Below are 22,895 nucleotides of genomic sequence, written 5' to 3'. Positions count from 1 at the left end.
TTATAACCCTTTTGCCATGTGGTTCCTGTTCTTTCATATGTAGACTTGCAATGCAAAAAGAAAACATTTTTTAAGTATTAAAAATATGAAAACAGTGAAATACAATGAAAACTATACAATGAAAATTCAGTCAAGTGAACTTTAATTTCATAATAATCTACAAGTATCTGTACATTTTAAGTACACAGTCCTTTCAGTTCATCTTCCTAGATATACTTAATTTACACCATTAAAAGTCAAGTATGTTCCCTCTCACTGTGATAAATCATATATTAGCTCACTATGCCCCTGTCTGCAAAAAGTTGAGAATGATCACGTCACTGATCTCTACTTGTCAGTTTCTCTCTTTAGAACACGTATAAAGGCATCTCTTGGTACTTCCACATTGCCAATTTTTCTCATCAACCTTTTGCCTTCTGCCTGCCTCTTTAAAAGCTTCATTCTTCTTGTAATGTCTCCACCATACTGTGAAAAGGAAAAATGTTTTAGTAAGCTAAACAACAAATGCAGCTACAGTACATTTCAGCAACACTAAATTCAAGGGCTTAAAGAAAGCCAGGAAGGTTGGTTATATTAAGACAAAAGATTATTTTATACTCCAAATAGTTATGCCTAAAGAACACTCATTAAAAACAAAGGAGCAAGTAAGCATGTTCATTTGGAACCTTCACCTGAAGGTTGAATTCTGTTACCTAAATATACACGTTCACATAAGCCTGGCTGACACTAGACAATACATCAGATCCATATCCCCTTGGAACAGCAGCAGGATGCCAGCTCAGATACAGTGAGGCATCTTGACTAGCACTAGGTGCTTTTATCTAGAAAAATGAACTAAACCCTCATACAACATTTAACAAACACCATCCCACATCGGTGCATAGCAGAAGAATTCTGTTACAGTTGTGAGAAAGGGACACTTGGTCAATAATTTCCAACATTTGCTTCAGAGAACTAAATATAAGCTGAGTAAGAGGTATCACATTTTTCCTATAGCTTTGTTGAGTCTTGTCAATAGCCAACTATTCAATATTTAAAAGCTTTATTACGAAGCACATTTATATTTTATCATCTGAAAAACAATTTAGGAAATGTGAAGTTACACATATGCTTGTGTACACACATACATTTACTCTGTCTTCAACTATTAGAACATGGTGAGTTCACTCAAGCATGTAACTTTGAAAAAGCCATTACTTTTTCTGATCCCCTCTTACTACAAGTTGCAGCTAAACATTGTAAGAGTTGAATTTTAAAATAAAAGCTTAAAAGTATCTGTTAAAATTCCACTGATACTTACGAGCGCAAGCAGAACACGCCTTTGCTGAGTTTCTAGGAAAATATGGGCCTATCATCTTAGCAGGTTTACAAATGTCAGAAACATTTAAAAAAAAAAAAGAAAAAAATACCTACACATTTTGCCACAACATTTTTCTTGTAAGCTTTCAGCCTGTAAAATAAAATAACATATATACCTTTAACGCATTAGAACATCTATATGTGAAGCTAAATACTGAGTTGTCAAAATGCTAATTGTTTTTCTACTACTTTTGTAAGATGCATCGGCATCATAACATTGTCATGTTTTGTATACAAGAGATGAAGTTTTAAGCAGAAGATGCAATTCACAGTTCTTAATTCTAGAAATACCCCATAGGGTGTATAATGTAAAAAAATTACAATCTTGTCTTTTTATCTAGGACTTCTGCTTTGGCTCATAGGAAGTGTTACATCATGTGTGTATAGATATAAACACAAATTCTTACAGCGCCTTGGCTTAAATTCCTACCTATAATCATTTTACCACAATTTAAATCCTATTTCAACAGCAACAGAAAAATGTGACGAGAAACACAGCATCAAGGAAACTGTTTGCTCTAAAGAAGTGCATGCTGCTTAAGAAAAAGCTGTTGTTCAGCTTGCAACATACTTCCTTTGGAACAGCACAAATCAGTTCTTTTTTTGCTGACTCTCCCACAGATTTAACTATTCCACAACTAGCTAATTTTTTTCAGTAGGAAGAAACTTTTTCCACTGCCAAAGAGGAAATGGACACACAGGTGTTGGACATTATGCATTATCCACTAAGTGCAATGCTGACCACAAGCAATTTAAAATAAAAAATACATTTTCTTTGTATAATTGTAATTCAAAGTCTTTAGTCACAGTCACAGCTCAAATTTGGTTTAGGTTTTTTTTCTTTTTTTCAAGATGTCTGGTAGCATATACAAGAAAAATACAACTTTACACTAAAATCAAAGTACTGTAATGTATAAAACTTGGTGAGACATTAAAAATCTGTATTTTACATAGCTTAAATTATGGAGGTGAAAAAAGGGAACAGATGGTCTTCACTTACGTTTCTCTTGCAATGATTTTCTTGCCAATAGCAGCCTGGATGGCTATTTCAAACAACTGTCTAGGTATAGCCTCTTTTAAACGTTCACACAGGAGTTTACCAGTGGCATATGCCTTATCACTGAAAAAGGAAGTCAACCAGTGTTTTCAGAAAAAGTGATGCAACATCAAAAATCTATCCACAGACCAAACTGTTTGATAAAAGGATTTTAGTACAAGTTTTCCTCTTTTTAGCTCAAAAGATAAGGTAATCAGATCATAATTCTGCATCTAATGAGTGATCTCTGTATGTCACCTGTTTCATACTAACAGGTGATAAGACTGCATTAACAGCAGGCCTTAAAATATTTATAATAAACATCCTGATTATCCATCACACTGAAGCCATTTTGAATACTGTTACAGCTTCAAATGAAATTTTAAACTAGGTCAAGGAGAATTTTCATTGATTGTAGGCCCAAAAGGTCAAAATATCTACATATTACAGAAATACTTTAAAAAGATCTGGCTTTATATAACAAGAAAAATAATCATGTACTCCTGTCATCTGCTAATAAAAATTATCCAACTATATTCAGCATCTGCATGTGCTACAGATTCTGGAAAGAGAAAAAACCAAAAAGCTTAAAGAAGCTACTAACATACTTTCATAAGCCATTGGAAAGAAATGGGTCTCTGTTCCCTCTAAAAATATCCTTATTCAGCAGATGTTTTTTACCAACATACAGCTGAAATCAGTTTTACATACTTTCAGGTAGCAACAATGTGACTCCTTACTACCTGTACAGAGCAAACAATTTAAGCATGAAGTACTTAAGTAATCTTCATTAAGCATTACAGTTTTAGGAGATACAGATATTTATTTTTATAATTAGAACAAATAATGGCTAGCTTAATACTAGCTTACAGTAATCTCTGTAAATGTAATTCAGCATAATGCTTTATATATAGACAGATGCAATTTTTACAGTGGGAAGACTGAGAATACCTGCAGCAGGAGCAGAATGAATGCTGACTACAGGTTAAAAAAAAGTCATTAGTAATCTAAAGCTAAAAGAAAGACTATCAGTTTTAGTGAGTGAAACAGTTCAGGGGTGCAAGTTACATTGACCAAGAAATACATATTAAATAACTAACTAACTTTTGCAAGGTGAGCCGCTCCACATTGCATCTTTTCAGAGTAAGAGATGCAGGTAGATTGTTAAACACCGCATATTTATAAAAAACACATTAAGTAGCAATCTTATGCAACAGAGTTATATCACTCCAGCCCCATAACCCATCTGAACAAGGCAAGGGTTTCCTTTTCCTATGTCAACCTTCTGGAGTTACGGAATTCCGAAGATTTCGATATTGCACTTACGTAAAAAAATATGAAAATATACCAATATTTAGCAACTATAAATTAGTATTTTGAGAATGCAAAAACAAACAACCCACAAAAAGTTGATTTCGGGATTACTGGAAAGGGATGCTGAAGTTACAGAAGGGAACCTTGTAAAAACTGTCAGAAGAGGCTGGAAATGGGAAAGGCATTATCCTCACCCGTAATTCCTGAGACAGTCGTGGAAATTGAATCATTTTATCAAAAAAAATTTCTGAGGTAATTGCATCCAGTAAATACTTACATTTTCCTGGTACTAAGGCTGGAGACAAGAAAACAACAAACTTATATAGAACAGGAATTATTGGGAGAATAAAACCAACTTTCTTTCAGTATGAAGTACCATAAATGATTCATCTGGCATCTCCTTGACTGGTCTGCACTTAAAATTTTTCCAGCCCCTTAGAAGATTGGCATTATGCATTTTCCTTCACCTCTGTGCCCTACATTTGCCACAAAAAATATGATATCCAGCACTTAAACTAAGAAAGAAAAGTAGAAATTGCTACTATTTATGGTATGTATTCCCTAATTTTCATATTACAAAATGCCTCTCTTTTTCAGTGGTGATGAAAGTGGTGATGTGGCAAATTCTCGATGCTCATACGTATTTGTCATATATAAGAGTAATACCTACACCTAGAATCACTTGGAATCATACATTTGTTTAGGTCAGGAAAGTCCCTTAAGATCATCAAGTCCTATTAAGAGACAATGTTTTCACTGAAGTTAATAGGAAGTCTTATTTCTTTGGCATAAAGAATCTACTCAACCTACTTGTGTATGATAGTAGACAGTTCTTCAACTGGATTTCCATTTAGAAGAATATCCATTTTGATTAGGTCTGCTGCTTGGTATCCTGCATCTTCATAATCAAAACTTAAAAAAAGACAGTGCAGAAGTTAGTGATGATATTGTAAAATTATATTCTGCGTTCTTTGTTCCATAAATTTTAAATTATAGACACAATTCTTAATAAAACATTTGAACTTTTTAGTAAAATTGAAGTACAGTTTTTAATAGTATCTCAGTACATCTCCCCAGTGCAAAACCAGACTAGAAACGTACTGCACATAATGTCCCCTCCAATGCAGCAGAAGATGTCATCCTGACTTCCAGGATATCCTTCCAATCTACTAAGCAAGATAAATCAAGCAGAAATTAACATGCTTAATACAGTTTTTTAAAGGGTTTATTCAAACACTTATTTTCTATCAGCTGGAGGCTCCTTCAAGATCCAGGAAACAGAACCCTCCAACACAGCTTCTGAACAGTAAATGTCCTGAATAACAAAGGAATCAAACACTAATCCTGGACTGCTTTCTTTTTATCCTCTCATTTATATGATCCCTTTTATCATTCTCTCTGACAACTAAGTTTTCCACTTAATTGCCAAACTCCCCTTTGGTAGGTATGGGACTTGCTGTCTGTGTGTCAGTTTGCAAAAATTCTTAAAATGCAAGAGTTACAGAGGTAATGTATGCAAGATATAGATAGATCGACAGATAGATCCATCTTGTGTGCAAGTATAAATGTGGAGGATCACCAATACCATTATAATTTGGTCAAATCTGAAATATCAGAACAGGAAAGGGAAAATCCTTTGAGATTATTTCAAAGTTCTTCTGTTGTAGTTGGCTTAATAAATCATAGTTGTGTGAACATATTTATATAACATAACAATGATTACTGAGAGTATTAAATAAACAAGCTATATTAAGGAGTCAATTAGGAAATAAAAAAATAAGATAATGCGACATTGTTTGCAATCACACCTGAATCAATGGAAAACCAGCATAATTCTGCTAATGAGATAGCTTCTGATAAACAGGTTGGGTTTTATGTAGTTGGGGAGCTAGATCTGGAGAGAAATTCAAAATCTTCAACCCCTTGTTTCTTCTACCTTGCCACTCCACTTTTACTTATGCTTCTACTGCAAATATTACAAACCTGGGCAAAACATGTCTTACTTACATTTCTGAGGCATATTTAAGAAAACACACACTCAAAGCAAATTCAGTCCTTCGATAAAATTCATTTTTATGTTTATAAAATTAATAATGTAATGAGGCATACCAGTTCCTACTGTGTAATATATCTTACTAATATCTTGACATACCAGGTTTGTGAGAGCTATTGCACTTCCTGGGGCACAAGGCCATGTGCCATGCAACATTTTCCCTTCCATTAAACTCACAAAGACTCTTCACAAACATCTGAGTGTTGTACTGGCCTCTGAATTCTTAGAAGCCACACGCAACAGAAAATTTTGTCTCAAAATACAGATTATTTACTTCTTTCCCATAATAAAGCACATATGTAAAGTAAGTATCTCATGTTGTTTTTACAAGCTTTAAATACCCAATTTGGTTATCTTCTCTTTTCCACCAAGAGACAGTTAATACAATAAGTAGTACAGTTTCAGTGATTCCTCTCACAGAAAATGCCCTGTGTCACTTCAGACAAGTAAGCACCACCTAACTCATATAGATGAGCCAGTGCCACTCCAGAGGTGCACTTGAAAAATACACAGATGACCAAAGACAATGATTATTAGGTAGTGATGCACTTTTGATGTTTTCCATACTTATTTCCATCCATTTTCACAGTAAACCTAATCCACTGAAGGTGAAGAGAGACTAGATTCGCATCATAGATTTTCCATCGTAAAGGAATATTCTTCACTCATGCCCTTCCGTATCTGTTCCTCAGATCTTTTTTCACCACACTCCCCTTGAGGGACGAAGGGGGAACAGGGGAGGTAGTTACCTTGCATAGCCAGAAGACAGAGACTTAAGAGCATCATAAAAATCCAACACAATTTCATTCAGTGGAAAGAGGTATTTTAGCATAACCCTGTTTTCATCAATGTACAACATATCCTTCTGGACTGCCCTGCGATCCTAGACAAATAAAAATTGTTTCAGTTCCCCTTGACAGAAATTTTCTACAAAAAAATACAAAGCAGATTGAAATTAACAGCTATCCAGCTACAAAAGAGATTTCCTGTATGGCAAGCCCCAAAGTAACCTTCTTAATGGTAGTTCACTGAAGTCCCAGGACAAATGGCAGCATTATAATAAATGAATTGGTTGTAACTTAACTGGATATATGATTCAAGCCTATCCCCTCTAAATGCTGAACTGCTGAAATCCTTAAAAACTTCTGCTTCCTGCTGCCTTTTAAATGTATAATTATTTGTCCATAAAGTCTCACTGAAATTAGATTTTCACACAAACTGGAGTATTACACAGTTGGGCTTGCAGGCTCATCTTCTTTCCTCCCAGGAGCGTGTTCTTAAAAGTTATTTTAGGAATTCTTTTTAATAGATTTTATTCTTCACTGTATTGACATACAAGTACTGTACTGTTTTGTATTATGTATTCTGCAATGTTAAAAGCTAAGAAAAATATTGTGAAAAAATAATATAAAGACAATATGCATGGTAGCTACAACATTTTCAATTAGAAATATTCCAAATATACTTGGGGAAATGTGTTTGGCCATCACTATTGTAAATTTACTTCAGTGAAGTACTGAAAAAAATACAGGAGTGCACAGTAAAGTGTTGACAGAAGTTGTATTTTCTTCCATATACTTCTAAAAAAACAGTACATCTTATTCCCCTGCTGCAGATTCCATTCTTTCAGGAAACAGAACAAGCTATGATTTAGTCTAGTACAGACCAAGCACTGTATTGTCTGAGCTTCATCACTAACTTTCAGTATATGGATTCTGTAGTTCAGAATGTTACAAATAATAAGTTAAAAATAATTTTTTCTTTTGAAAGTAATTAATAACTACTGTCAAAGATACTATTTAAGTACTAATGTCTATTATCATACTATCTAGTATCTTCACTTTAAGTATGAGGTAAAGAGCTTAAAAACGTAAAAAACAAAACTAAAACTATATACCAACCTGACACAAAGCAATAATTTTCCCAATATATTCATGAGGTGTTACAATAGTACCAAGAATAGTTGGCTCCAAATACTCTGATACTGAAAGTTTATCAGGAAACTGAGCAGGGTTGATAATAGTAATCTCATCTTTTCCATACTCCTAAAAAGAAACAAGTAAACCAGATAGCATAATTTTACAATTAGCAAAGGAGACAAATACAGCATTGAAAAAATGCTAAAAAATGTTTCAATTGCCTGAAAACATTTGCGCATTATGCAACCCAAGTCTAAAATGAGAACAATTTCAGAAGAGATTTCTACATCACATATAGAAATCCCTTATCAGCATATCTTTTAATATTATTATACAGAAATATTACAGGATTTACTTTTTACTTGGGAAATGAGAGAAATACAAAAAGCCTTTCTATCCATCTTCCCACGTCTCTCTCTCTCACCTGTAAAGTGAGGATCTTCCTTCTTACTTCATCCTTATCCTCTAAGTTACTAAGACGCTGCCAGCCTACAGTAGCATTACAAGCTGTTCCTAAAAACATTCATGTTTTTTGCCTGATAAAGCCTGGAAGATTATTTCACCTGCTTTTAATACAGTCCACTCAGTATGTACTTAAAAGAATAAGCAAGATATGTGTCCTGTATTCTCATTTTCAGGGACAAGTGTAAGACATAAAAAGAGTGCTTGAAGTGGATGGGGGAAGAATAGTTAACATCCTTAAAAGAAAAAAAAAATTAAAAAAAGTTGCAAGTTAAATACTGGTGTTTCTAATAATTCCTATGAAATACAGTGCTAGCTTACATTTAAACACAGACTGTAGGTGTTTATTATAGGAGGCTTCTCATCTGCTATTTATATAAATTTGTAATGAATTTAACATACCTTTATCAACTTTGCTGAGGAAAGAACAGCTTTATATGGAACTGTTGGTGCAGTCAAAATAACAGACATATTATACTCTTGTTCCAAACGTTGATTAAAAACCTCCATGTGTAGAAGACCAAGGAAACCCAATCTGGAAAATAAATAACCTGTTGGTAAAAGTATTTGTATATCCCCTAGAATTTCAGTGGATTTTTTTCACCCTCCAGCATATTTACACTGATAGTGTGGCAATATCAAGCATAGCAAACAACCTCCAAAGGACCAAAATAATCCTAAAGTTGAATACTGTGTGTCTTGGAGAACAAAAACCATCAATCACAACAAATTTCACTCTGTGCAAACAGAGAATGTAAGAAAATTAAATGCTTTTGATCTTTAGCTATCATTAATTTGAATCAAAGCTCCTAACTTTGAATTCATTTTAATTCTATCTTCAATTGACTTAAACCCGCATCCTCAATTTATGAACAGTTCCAAAAATGAAAGTAGTATAAAAGCCTCACCTCCATCCAGCTCCTAAGGCAAGACTACTGTCACGATGAACAGTTACACTGGAGTCATTCAATGTCAGCCTTTCCAAAGCACTTTTGAGATTATTATATTCTGTTTGATCTACAGGATACATTCCTGTCAAAATATATTAGATAGAAGCAATGTGATAGAGAGCTTTATCTAGAGTGTACTTAGCTTCCAAATATGTCTCTTACAGTGAACACAGTAATAAAATCAGAAATAGCTTAGTTTGTGTTCCAATTGTTTTTAAACATGAAAAAAAGGATTCTTCTTCCTCAAAAAAATTAGTCAAAACATAATAATAAAGTTTTAGATTACCTCAGAATTAACACTTAAAGCATAATGGTAGAATCACTGTACTCATCTAATCCTTCACAGTTGTGGAAGATGCACAATTGAGTATAACCACTGTTTTACAGGGCTGCGGTATAAACGTATAGTTTAAGCATGCATGGAAAAGTGGAGAGATTTCACTGAGATGTTTCTTCAAAGGTAAGACTGAATGGAAAATAAAACGTCATTTGAAAGTTGCAAATGTTTCTATATTTTTTGAAATAAATAAAAACAGCTGTTTGTATAATTACTGCACAAAATAGGTTCTACTTTATCACTTTTCACATCACTGTATCTTCAGAAAATGTAATTACTCTACACCAAGAAGCAACACATGTGCCCACAAAAACATTATTTACAAGATTACACTTTTCTACATTCACTGACTGACTGCCTAATCTCAATAAGACGGTTCAAGTGAGTTTTCATGCATTGCTTCACAAGTCTCAAAAATGATATACAGAATTTATTTCCTTCTAAAGCCACCTTCTGTAGCATTTGTATTAGTTCAATAATTATGGAAACCTGATTATCAATACGAAGGATTCCCCCCAAATTACGTTTTTTTTTATTTTTCTAGGTCTCAATCCTTCTTTTCCAGCTATTAAGAGTTTACTGGAATTAGAAACAATAATCATGGCAAAAAATACATGTTAGTCTTGTATTCATATAAAACCAGTCAGCAACTATTATTAATCCTGTCTGTAAAGTTACAGGGAAAATTACACAAAGCTACATAAATGACACACCTCTTTGCTGAAATTCTAATCCTCACAACTCTTAATACACACATGTATTCTTTTAAAAGCTCTAACAGCTCTCTTACTCTTGTAATTGTGAAAAAAAAGTAATTCCACTTTATATTGGTTTACTCCTCACCTGCAAAAACCATTGGCTTCGCTGACTTAAAGCCAGGCAAAGGCTCCACTGGTTGTTTATACAAAAAGAGTGTGTCTCCTATTTGGGCTTCTGTTACTTCTTTCATTCCAGCAATCAGGTAGCCCACCTGTCCTGCATATCTAAATAAAATTGTTGTTATATAGACATGCTTCTTGGCATTAGTAGTATTTCCAATATTTTCCTACTTGATTTAGCCCAGACAGAAATTCAAATAAGTCACCCCACTAAAAGCCCATATCCATAGTCCAGAAGTCAGACTTAAGTTGTTTCACCTCAAAGATGTGAACTGTCTCAAGCAGTTCTATTTGTGTTACAGCTGAACAGTACATTTATGATCCTGGATTTTGAATTCTGTATTATTCCCAGTTTAAAAGATGGAGCTAGACCCTTGAGAAGCTCCTTCTAAGACACAGAAACCAGAACAGTTCCCAGCTGCCAACACAGCAAGTTTCATATACCAAGAGGAAGAAACGAGACAAACACCTTCCACCAGCACACAATGCTAACTGGAGGGGAACCCATGGTAGATACCAAGTAAAATACACAGTGTACTGGTTTTGGCTAGGATGGAAGTAACTATCTTCAGAGCAGCCCTGTATGATGATGTGTTTGGGATTTGTGACTAAACAGTCTTGATAACATACCAATGTTTTAGCTATTGCTGAACACTGCTTGCACAGCATGAAGGCCCTCTATGTTTCTCACTCCACCCCTCCCCAAGCAAATATGTTGGGGGTGGGAAAGAGACTAGGAGGTGACAGAGCCAGGACAGCAAACCCAAACTGCTCAAAGAGATATTCCATGACATATAACCTCATTCTTCACAACAAAAAAGAAGCAAAGAGGTGACTGGGTGTGCAGTTGCTGGCTGGGCTCAACCCGCCAGACACAGTAATGTAGTCTCACTGAGAATCCCCCAATAGCAATTAATACATATTTGGATGCAAACTGGTAAAACTTCTCCACTAATTCTAAGTACCTGATTTTCTTCCCACTGCTGCCATGAGAAGCCAGTTTCTGGAAGCTGTTGTATTCATGGATTTTAAGTTTTCCACCCTTAACATATGCTGCAGCAATAACTAAGATGAAGCCCCATTCCCTTCCACTCTCAAGCAAGGCAGTTCCTAGAAATAAATTGGACAGCTGAATAAGAATATCAAATGCTAGTCTTAAAAAAAAGTAGCTGTCCAGATGTTCCATGTACTACAAATGACAGAATGGCTTCCTCCCCCAGTAGTGCCCAAAAAGCAGTCCCCAAAACCTTCTGCCTCAGCATGCCCAAAATGAAAAAGATTTACACTGAGCATTAAATTACAAATAATAATTATAAAAAAAACACCACCAAAGAACAAAAAAAAAAAAACTAAACATCTCTCAGCTTTTATCACTCAATGCAAAAATCAAACAGAAAACGCAGGATTTTGTAGCTTACACCAACTTGTGATTTGTTCCACTGTAAGAAATTTTTACTTACAGCTTATGTGTTGGCTGTTCATTTGGAGTCAGAATTCCAACTTCATTGACTTCGTATCTTTTCTTTGTGTGTACAGACACAATTTTATTCCCTTTTGCAATCTCCCCACCAAAGAGCGCAACATTAGCTACGACACCACGGTAGTGGTCAAAGGTGGAGTCAAATACTAAGGCTTTCAATGGATCAGCAGTATTACACTGGGGTCTGTCACAAAAAACAAACAAACAAAACAAACAAACAACAACAAAAACAATTTAAAAACCCCAATATATTACGCATTGTGTTTTCATTCAATACTGAGTAAGCAAGCACACCCACCCCCAAAACCTTCATAGAATCATAGTATACCAGGTTGTAAGGGATCTCAAGGATCACCTGGTCCAACCTTTCTTGGCAAAAGCATGGTCTAGACAAGATGGCCCAGCACCCTGTCCAGACAAATATTGAGAATGTCCAATACTGGGGAATCTTCCTCACTTTTCTGGGGAGATTATTCTAATGGCTGATCGTGAAACATTTTTCTCCCGTGTTCAACTGAAATCTCCTCAGGACTAACTTATACCCATTAACCCTCATCTTTTCCATGTGACTCCTAGTAAAAATGGAGTCTCCATCCTCTTTGTAGCTACCATTTAAATACCAGAAAATGGCAATAAGGTCTCCCCTAAGCCTTCTTTTCTCAAGGCTAAACAAGCCCAGTTCTCTTAGCCTTTTCTCACAGGACTGACTGCCCAATCCTTTGATCATCTTTGTAGCCCTTCTGTAGACCCTCTCTTACCATTATTAGTTAATAGCAGGAAGAAAGAATGAAAAACAATATGCTGACTGAAACTGAATTGTAATTTAGCAGCTTTATCATCAAGTTCTCACAAGTCTATTTTAAAGGTCGGGTTCAGGATATGAAACTCTAAACATAACAGATTTAAATTACCTTTATCATTTTAACAGTGCAATGTTCAAAAGTGGTAACAGCACAAACCTGCGAGCACTTCACGGAAGCTATGAAAAGTCACAAAAGTATCACCTTTAGTGGCTCATCTCTCATCTTTCACTTCAGGCTGAATTAATTTTCCTATCCCACTTCTTAAGAATAAAGAATTCTTCTCTGCTGATATTCACACATTCATTTTTTAAAGGCATCTCAAATCTGAAATGTCACTTTTTCTCATTTGAAATTTGAAACTGACTTAACCAGTTCAAGCATTAGATTACTCTCACATTTCTCTATACTGTATTTCCTTTAAATCAGATGCATATTAAGTATAAAACTACTACCAGTACCATACAAATGCAAATCACGCTTTCCTAATAAACCTTACAAGGTTAATTAGATATACAATTAAATAGAGACTTACGGTGGGATCTTCTCAATCACCTTTTGAAGAACTTTTTCCACATTTGTTCCTTGTTTAGCAGAAATCTAAAACAAATTCAACAATTTTGTAAGACACAACTTACACTCATTCAATATCTATTAAATAGTGTCACATTTACTTAGACAGTTTTGGTGGCCATAGATAATACTACCCATAAAAGCATTCAGAAGGACACTTTAGAATGCTATTACTATGAAACGTTTCTTTTCTCATAGATTATACCCTTAAATGTTTTCTCTTGTGAATAGAAATTATTGTTATGATAGAAATGAAAACAATTTATAGATTGACAATGAGAACGTTTTAAATCTCTGATGCTATTCATCAAAACATACTAGAATTTTTAACTGAAAAGTATTTTCTCCACCCTTTTACAGGAGACAAACTTTAAATAAATTCATCTGTCAGAAAAAGACATGCAGACAGATGGCACCCTTTCGATTTACTACATGTACATGTCTTTCCTTAGCTACAAAGCAGATACTGTTATACCATCAGCCATGTTATAAAACTTAAGAGATTTTACCCTTATGCATTCATCTCTAGGGATATCAAACAGCTTCTCAATTTGTTTTTCAACTCTTTCAGGGTCTGCATTCTTCAAGTCAATCTGAAAAAACCAAACTGCTAAATATATAAGCACTCTTTCACATGTTCCAGCACTTTTTTCCAGAAGTACAACAAGAAACTTTTATGTATTTATGCGTAAATACTGTCTGTCTTCAAGAAATGACCAAGATTAATTTTAGAAAGTCTTCCTTGACTTCAGGAAGGATCCTCCCTGTAACTAGTCTATTTTTGGCTTGTTTCATTAGGCAAAACACTGTTGTCCAAGAGTTGGTAAAAATCTTTAGCTTACAAAGTAATGTGAAATCATTAAGGGCTACCTACACTGTTTACAGGACCAAACATTAAGTACAATATACATATACAAAAAGCAATTAACATAACCTGAGCAGTAACTAATCTTCTGATTCCAACAATACAGGCCTCAAAATTGTATAAAACATAACCCTTGGATTTCATTTAAAACTACAACTCACTTTTTAAATATTGGGCTGCTGCTCATTTAGTCTCCTTAGTATCAATGGACTTTTAACTCCATCAGTTCCAACCGTAAACCTGACACTGCAAAGTCCACTACTAAGCCATGTACTTAAATGCTACATTTTTAAATACCTACATATATTTTATGAAATTAAAACTTAGCATCCAAGCAATTACTGTAAAATGTTAAACAGACAACAAATACAGAAAATTCTTATTACACTGTAGTAGTATTATACATATTATAAATATTATAACAATTTTTTTCATTGCATACTTCATTAAATACTTTCATTATATACTATTTCAGGATACATTTCTTATCAGTCTTCTACACACTTAAACAACCCAACTATTTAACAGGAAAGTCTAAAACCTTTATTACCTTATTTATGACAGGAATTATTGAAAGCTGTGCTTCAAAAGCAAGATAGAAGTTTGCCACCGTCTGAGCCTGAATACCCTAGAAAATAAGCATTATAAAAGTTTAACATGGAAACTTCCCGAGTTTTGGTGAGTGTTTGTGTTTGGCATACAATACAATTTAAGATTACTTCACTATTCTATGCACTCTTCTATTTCCAAGATGGATAAGTAAAAGGTGATTGATTACCCACAATTGCTGAGAAAAAAAAACAACTTTCCTAATTATAATTTTTCATAATCTCAGTATAAGTAGATAAACTAATAATACCGTATGTGTGACCACTTTCACAGAATTATTATAGATAACATACATTATGCACATATTTTTGTGTATGTTATGATCTTGGCTATTCAGAAATAAATAACAAGTATCTCAAAGAACACATTTTTTTGTTCTCAACAAACTATTTACAAATGGACTGACAAAGGGATGTTTATCATTGTGATAAGACTCTAATTACTCCACGCATCAGGAACATATCTTCAACTTACCTTACAGTTACTTTCATAAAAGAAAACAAATGATAGAGTTTATACCTCACATTTCTTTCATAAGGATAGCAAAACAACAGCTCTGTTTAGCAGAAAAGGAAGATTCCCTTCCAGATCCAAGTACCAGACCAGGGAAAGCAAAGAGACAGAAATGCTAATGAATGAGACTAAAGCAATATTACCACAACTGAACCAGAGAGGGCAGAAGTGGGGATGGGAGGAAGAAAAGGAGTTAAAAAATATCTACTTGTTGTCTTTGCTTTGTTCAGAACAGATCAAATGGAAGATTACTTATATGGGGATATTCATTATGGATATATGGGCCTAACTTTTTAGGCAATATAAAGAAGTAACAAAGAATGCTATTAAAAAAATTTAATCAGTAGGTTGAGTTTGTAAGCATTCTGACTGAAAGACAAATACAGAACACCAAATAATCACATAATATTTAAATGTGACATTAAAAAAATTAAATATAAAAACATCAACACATGTAGGGAACATATTTTTTACTGAAGCTTACTAAAAGAGTCCACTTGCCCATCAAGCTAAGAGGGGGCAAGTGTTCATAATCATTGGTAGGTAGGTGGTTAGTTGGGCTTGGTTTTTTCCATAGAACATGGGAAACACTAGCATTCATTTGACCCTTGTACAATACAATCATAAATAATGGCCCATCTTCGCGAACGAAGATTTGGGGAAAGGTCTTTTACCTTTCCAGCCTGCGCAATGGATTTTTTTAGGTGAGACACAGCCTGCGCTGAACTGAGCCCACCCTTTAATCCTAAGGTTCATCTGCCGGGGCCAAGCAAGCTTGGACAATGGCAGTGAGGTCCTCAGGACGTAGGTTTGTTTAGAGTGTCCTTCTCATAGATGGATGGCCACACAGGGCTAACGACCTCCATCAGGCCAGGAGACCGGGATTTGAACCCGTGGTCACAGCAGTGAAAGTCCTGCACGCTAACCACTAGGCCACCAGGGGTCTCAACAATCATAAATACACCACAGAGAAAATTCTCACAAAGTATTTCATTGATAATGTGCCCATATTTAAAATCACGATTCCATAATCCTCATATTCTAGTCTGTTAACTGAAGGTACTCAAATGGGTGTTAGTACAATAGCTAGAAGTTCTCCAGACTGCCATTTGCTAAGTTCACACTCTCCAAAAAACAGGATCTGTATTCTTCACTAATCCTGTGCTGTTACTGGTATGTCACAGATCTGTGGTATGTCTCTAGATTTTTTCTAAACTCCTATTGCTCTTCTTCTGCAACATAATACTTCTATGGAGATAAATGAGGGGCAAAAACAGTGGTGAAAAAATTAACAAAAAAAAAAACAAAAAACAACTACCACTAATCTTCTCTCTAGCTTACTTAACGAAATACTGAAATTCAAAATAAGAAACAAGAATTAAGAACTCTACCTCATTTGCATCCACTACCAGTATGACACCCTGACAGGCAGACAGTGACCGTGACACTTCATAGCTGAAATCTACGTGGCCCTGTGGAGGAAACATATGTTTACAATTTCAGGTATTTCTAGAGTCTTTTGCAAAGCCTTCTGTACTGTGTTCTTTTTGTTTAGTTTTTTTTTTTCCCAAAATGTGAACATATATATGAAAACATATACAAATGAAAAGAGGAACTGAATAAACACAAAAAGCCAGAAATCTCCTGCTTTTAAATATAAAGACATTTAGCTTTGTGTGATTTCAACACTCTTTATATTTAACTTACTGGCGTGTCAATAAGATTTAAGAGGTAGTTTATGCCTTCATGATTGTAAAAGAGAGATGCAGATTGTGCTTTAACTGTAATTCCTCTTTCACGTTCCACTTGCAGTTTATCTAGCACTTGTTTATTACGGTCAGTTTTAGAAATTGTTCCTACAAAAACGAAAGAAAAAAAAGCTTTATTATCTTATTTACTACATTAGCTCTCAAAATAAATAAATGCCATTAACCATGAAAACTAAAGACTTGCAGCTGCAAATGAAGCTTTTCCATGTGATTAAGCTAAACTAAGATTTTTAATCAAAAATAAAACTATGCTTCACTCTTTACATTTGATAAATAAATTTTATGTATAAAGTTATATAAAATACTATGCTGAATAAGCAGGATACACAATATCATCCAAGTCTAAATCAGAGATTAGGAAGCAAAAATTCCATTCAGTGCTAAATAATTTTTATATTTAAGGAAACGACCTCCCATCACTGAAGAGCAGCTCCATGGTCCACAGCTCCAACCAGCACCAATCTCAAGTGCAAGAATAGCTTTATCATAGAGACTGACAGACCTGAATTCAAAATTCCATTCTATCACAGGCATCAGGTAAAAACGGGAGGTAATAACAAAAAAATAACTTTGATCAAAAGCTTCTCTCCCAGGTTTTGTTCACCCCTTAAATGAGAAAAGCAAGACTCTTCCAGAGTATTTCTGAGCAGCTAATTTAAGCTCTGCTCTGAAATTAGTATCCTCTTCGGAGATAGAGCAATTGCTTTACTGCCTGCTTTAGAGAACCCTCTAAGGCAACCTCTGTCTACCTCTTCCAAGGAAGTCTAGTTTCAGAATCACCTGTGAAGATCCCTTAGCACTTCTTTCCACACTTTTCTTTTAAAGGGGGCGTTTTCCTTATCCTCAATAATAACACAGAAATAAACACTGAAGTCCAAGAAGCACTCTGGTGAAGTCAAAATAAATGACTCTGAAGATTAATGTAACACAAATTCACCGACACTTAGAGTGAACAAAAAAAGCAAGTCTATGTAGGAGCTGAGAATCCCTGGAACTTACATTCAATTACTGGCAGCTATTGTACACACTGAATCTAAATAAAAATAGGGCTGCACCACCATATGGTCTAGTAACCACGGTGGTAGTGGATCAAGGGTTGGACTTGATGACTCGGAGGTCCTTTCCAACCCAACTGATTCTATGATTTCTAAAAACTGCATCATATCAGCTGCAATATCAGTGAACTCCAGCAGCATGGAAGGCAGTTAAGAATGGTTTGCTCACAACAGGACACGTCATTACTTTCATCTAAGTATAAGCAGCTGAAGTCCCTCGCTTTCAATGACATGTTTAAAAACTACTGTCTAGAACCTTTAGGCTGTGACAGTCCACCCCTTCCCAGTCCACCCCTACCACTGGCAGTAAACATCACAAACTTGCTGCGTACTGATCTAATGGATGACCGGTTTTAATGACAGGAGTAACATCCTGAACAAGGAAGTACACTCCTTTTCAGTTTCTTTCCAAAATACATACTTCCTTGACTGAATTACACACTTCCTTACCACTGCATGTAGGCAGATCTCAATCACAAAGTCCATCATATCTGTAACACTACACAACTGAGAGCCTAAAAGCATAAGTAACCTGGCATTAGAAGAAAGATATTAGAAATTTTAGTAATAATCAAAGCTATAGACTCTTAGACGTCACCTTCCATATCAAGAAAAGGTAGTACAAAATGAGAACACCTACCTGTAATTTCCAACAATCTGTCTGCTAGTGTACTTTTGCCATGATCTACGTGAGCTATAATACTGAAGTTTCTAATGCTTTCAACCGGATACATTGACATATCTAATTTTTCCTGAAAAACAGAAATTTCTTTTCATAAATCATGATTACAGTCTCTATGTACTATGGCCTTTAAAAAATTTCTTTTCTCTAGAAGAGGTACAGGTTGAATAGAGATACAAAAACTTGTCACCATTGTTTAAAATGCTTCACTTTAGTCATACAAACGAATTTATCACTTTGAATAATCAGAAAGTGTGTGGAAGAACATGTGTACGTGTTCTGATGTACATAGGGATCTGACTCCCTCACTTAAGCTAGTTAGTCCCCAGGCGCAGTATTTTTCTAGAGTTGGTGGATTTCATGGGTGGGTGGTCACGATCTCCCCTTACCAGAATGATCTTTTACCCAGCACACTTGCCGAGTTGGTTTTATTAGCTTCTTCCTTATCTTGTGAGTTCTGCCGAATGTCCATGTGGCCCGTAAACTCGCCCCTTGACTGAAAAATGTCAAGCCCTAAACCTCAACAAGGCAATTCTACTAACAAGCATTTATCTTTCCAATACCTGGACATCAACACGGCGTGCCTGGAAAGGCCGCCTGCCACACGCAGGCCCGCCGCAGGACAACTTCGGGCAGGCGAAACCGCGTCCCCGACCCATCTCCCTCCTTCCCTCCGTCCCTGCGGACGCACCTTGCCGCGGGAGCTGTACCGCCGCCCGCCCGCCGCGGGTAGCCGGGCCGCAAGGCACAGCGGGGCGGCAGCGGGGCAGAGGCTCCGCAGCCGCGCCCACCACGCCGCTGTCCTGCCGGCGAGGGCCATCGAGCTGGGAGGAGCCGGGCTCGCCCCCTCCCAGCTCCACGGCGGGACCGCGCCGCGGCACGAACGAGGAGGCGGGAACACAGACGGCCGGAACACAGACGGCCGCACCGCTGACGCGCCGGAAGCGCCCCCAGCGGGAGCGGGGACAGGGGCAGGGGCGGTCGGAGCTCCGGCACCTCCCCGCGCACGCCCGGGGCGGGGCCGGGACTTCTTTAATGGCATTGCAGAGGGATTGATTGGCTTGCGCGTCTGCCGCTTTGCCGGGATGTGGCTGTTGAGGCCGTCAGCAGTTCTAAAGCAATTGCAGGGGTAGCTAAATTGCACATTCATACTAGCAGCACACGTTGTTCATGATGTGTAACGAAATGTCTGCACAAAATTGCATAGTCACAAAAATACCCCAAACCCCATAATTCGAACCAAATAGCACGACTAAAGGTTGCATTTGCACTCCATATCTACTCCTTAGAGAATCAAGACTTGTATTTGCACCACATGCCCACTAAGCTGGCTGAATAAAGCCAGGATTCAAGGAGCTGTGTTGGAGTAGCTACTGAATGAGCTCATGTGCTGCATCTTCATGCCAGAACTTGTTCTTGTCCTGTTGGCGTGGATTGAGCATTTACTGAGTGCTGGTCTATCCAGAGAAAGAGCAGTTCTTAATGCAAAGCTATTTGCAGGTGCATGTATTTTAGAGTTCTGAAATAAATGAAGAAAAGCAGGCATGGAACTGCATTTCCACAATGACTCCTAGTTATATGAACAAAATTATTACATGTTCTGTTAACTTGAAGTTCAGATTGATGGTCCATCCTAAGCCAGGATAGAGCACACAAATTGCATTCATCCGTCTTTCACTACACTTTTCAGCTTGGATAATATATGAAGCGAATATTAAGATTTTTGATCAATTTGCTCTGAGCTCTGTAGAGCTGTAGAACATACTACTATTATGGAAAGATGTACAATTCAGCAGAATAATAAATATTAAAGTATATATGGGGCAGCAAGCCAGTAGAAGAAAGATGAATTTTCAAGTGATCCGTTTATATGTCAAAATGTGATGGATGGATGTACACCTTTCCTGAACTTCAAAAGCCATTAGTTTTATTGAAGATAAAGTAAATGTACCTGTCTCTAGCTATATTGACTAATATTGAAGCCAGCCATATAAATGGTAAATTCAAATATTAACAGATTAATAACTAACAAGGCAAAACCAAAATATAAGCATGAATTTCTTGTCTAATTCCCAAGTGTCTTAGTACAGCTACACACAAATGCAGTGTTAAATGTCCTACCAATAATTATTTCAGTTGAAAAAAACATGTGATTGTCATAATTGCAAATCAATCAGTGTTACATGCTATTTCCTGGATTGTGTTCAATAGAAACAAATATTTTCCCTAACTGACATAGTGTCATAGCCTGAGTTTTAACAGTTGTATGTTTTCCCCTAAAGTGACAAAATCGCAAAATTAAGCATTTACCCAGTCAGGTATCAGAGTCATCTACTAAACTTCCATAAGTGTGACAATCGCACAGGATGAAATAGCATACTGTAATGCTGTATTGCAGTGAGTAATATAAAAGGTAAAGAAGCATTTCCTTGATACTAAAATATGAGCTGATAAAATGCAACTAAGATTTCTTAGTGCTATATATATACATGTATATATATATGCATGCAGAAGGCCAAGCAGATCTGTAATCAGTGGTATCTATTAAACACAGCAGAGAATGCACCACTTACTACTCACTCAGCAGTGCAGCTCCTTTGGAAGCAATCTTTGGTAGTACCAAGAGATTATGGAACTGTAGAAATAAAAACAGAACAATATTCCCTGGCAGTAGTGAGGGGGGTAAAAAAACAACAAACAAAACAAAACAAAACAAAACAAAACACAAAAAACCCCCAAACAAACAAACAAACAAAAACAAAGGAGAAGGAGTACTTTATTTCAATGGTGAGGATTTCTGTAGCAGAAGCAGGCTAAGTGAAATCACAGATTTTCTATTCTCCACAAGTAGTTACTGTGCAAATGAAATAGCTGTGACAAAAGCCTTTCTTGTCACTTTCTTGCCAGCAGGTGCTAAAAAGGAATTACTTCTTTAAAGATAACGTTGGCAGAAATTTCTCCTGTCTGTAAAATATGTTCTCCTAAGCCACATTCAGAGACTTTATATTGCACACTAATTAACTGAATTGAAAGGGCAAAGTTTACCTGAAAAAAACCACTAGACCAACACAAAAGAACTGAATAAAACAAAACAAGCAAGCAAACAAAACCAAAACCAACAAACAAACAAAAACAAAAACCCAAGGCTAATGAATTTCAGCCTTGGAAGTCCTAAACTAAACAATTACCAGACAGGTCACTAACACTTGTCTTCTAAATACATGTCTATGTGTCAGAGTGAGGTGCCTGGACAGACAAGTGAATTAACTAACCTGGTAGGTCAGTTTTTTAACCAGATTAGTCACCCAGTTTTCCTTAGGGTGTTTATTTCAGTTTGACAGGCCCTTGTTGTTTTGGGAGGACAAAAACTAGCAAATCCTTTTCCTTCCTCTCTTCCTTTCTTTTGTCATCAAAAAATATCATGTGCCATGTCCACACTTGTCATTGTATCTGCTGTAGACCTTTGTTAACAAAAGTTATGATGGACAAAGGGACAGCAGTGACTGAAGTTAATATTTTGCCTCTTGAGGCAAATTTCCATTTTGGAATCTTTCCTTGACACTGATGTAAGACCACAGGCCTCGAGCTACAAGCTCATTGAAGGGGTTTTACTTTAAAAATATACAAGGCTCCAAAAATTCCCCCGCCAAATTTATTAAAAGGGCCTTCAGTTCTCTTAATACCTTGAGAGAGCGCAAGGGAGAAGACACTGCACACGTTTCCCAGAAGTTCAAAAATAACACACTTTTACTGGCAAACTTTAGAAAATAAGGGAGCTTGGCAAAAGTTTAAAGGGCATCCAAAATAAAGGATTCCACAAAGCACTGACTTAGCACATGCTAACCCATACAACTTAGCAAAATCCAAACCATCTGGCTGCAAGTTACCCAAAATATTAAGAAATGAGATTAGAAGGAGAAGAAATAAAGAAAGATAAAAAGCGAGAATTCTAGTTACCACCCAGAGACCTGTGAAAATCCAGTTTCCAAATGTCCAGTTGGCAGGGCCCAAACACATGGAGACCACATGTTGCTGCTTTTATTTGCTTTGACCCCCCCTGTGGCCACATACCCCTGCTCCCGGGCTCGTCTGGGGCTGGGTTAGGGACTCCGTTGTGGTGTGGGCCAGTGCTCCCGGTGTCCAGTCACTGACAACTGCTCCAGAGTGGCCCAAGGAGGCTCTAAGGGGCTGGAGTATGGAGTGTATAGATAGCACAACAAAAGAACAAAAACCAAACAACA

At 36.4% G+C, this 22,895-nt stretch overlaps 1 protein-coding gene across 3 annotated transcripts; it reads right to left on the bottom strand.

Annotated features, from left to right (window-relative positions):
- Positions 1-125: 125 nt before the first annotated feature.
- Positions 126-21,000, bottom strand: GUF1 (GUF1 homolog, GTPase). 3 transcript variants are annotated; one of them, XM_027676297.1, is made up of 17 exons: positions 20,965-21,000; positions 18,613-18,724; positions 16,856-17,004; positions 16,540-16,620; positions 14,577-14,654; positions 13,671-13,754; positions 13,124-13,188; positions 11,769-11,972; positions 10,274-10,413; positions 9,052-9,175; positions 8,546-8,678; positions 7,664-7,807; positions 6,512-6,645; positions 4,520-4,621; positions 2,360-2,479; positions 1,414-1,450; positions 126-465 (listed from the first exon to the last, which is right to left on the bottom strand). In XM_027676297.1, the coding sequence occupies exons 1-17, from the start codon at positions 20,983-20,985 to the stop codon at positions 328-330; spliced, it is 1,866 nt and encodes a 621-aa protein (XP_027532098.1). In that variant the 5' UTR covers positions 20,986-21,000; the 3' UTR covers positions 126-327. The 3 variants fall into 3 exon arrangements, with proteins under 3 accessions (XP_027532098.1, XP_027532097.1, XP_027532099.1); XM_027676296.1 differs by lacking the exon at positions 20,965-21,000 and adding an exon at positions 19,346-19,506; XM_027676298.1 differs by lacking the exons at positions 11,769-11,972; positions 13,124-13,188; positions 13,671-13,754; ... (3 more) ...; positions 18,613-18,724; positions 20,965-21,000 and adding an exon at positions 11,274-11,393.
- Positions 21,001-22,895: the final 1,895 nt, after the last annotated feature.

This window comes from Neopelma chrysocephalum, unplaced genomic scaffold (assembly GCF_003984885.1).
Source record: "Neopelma chrysocephalum unplaced genomic scaffold, ASM398488v2 Primary Assembly neopelma1_42, whole genome shotgun sequence".
Classification (NCBI taxonomy): Eukaryota; Metazoa; Chordata; class Aves; order Passeriformes; family Pipridae; genus Neopelma; species Neopelma chrysocephalum.
This window is presented reverse-complemented; position numbering and strand designations above follow the sequence as displayed.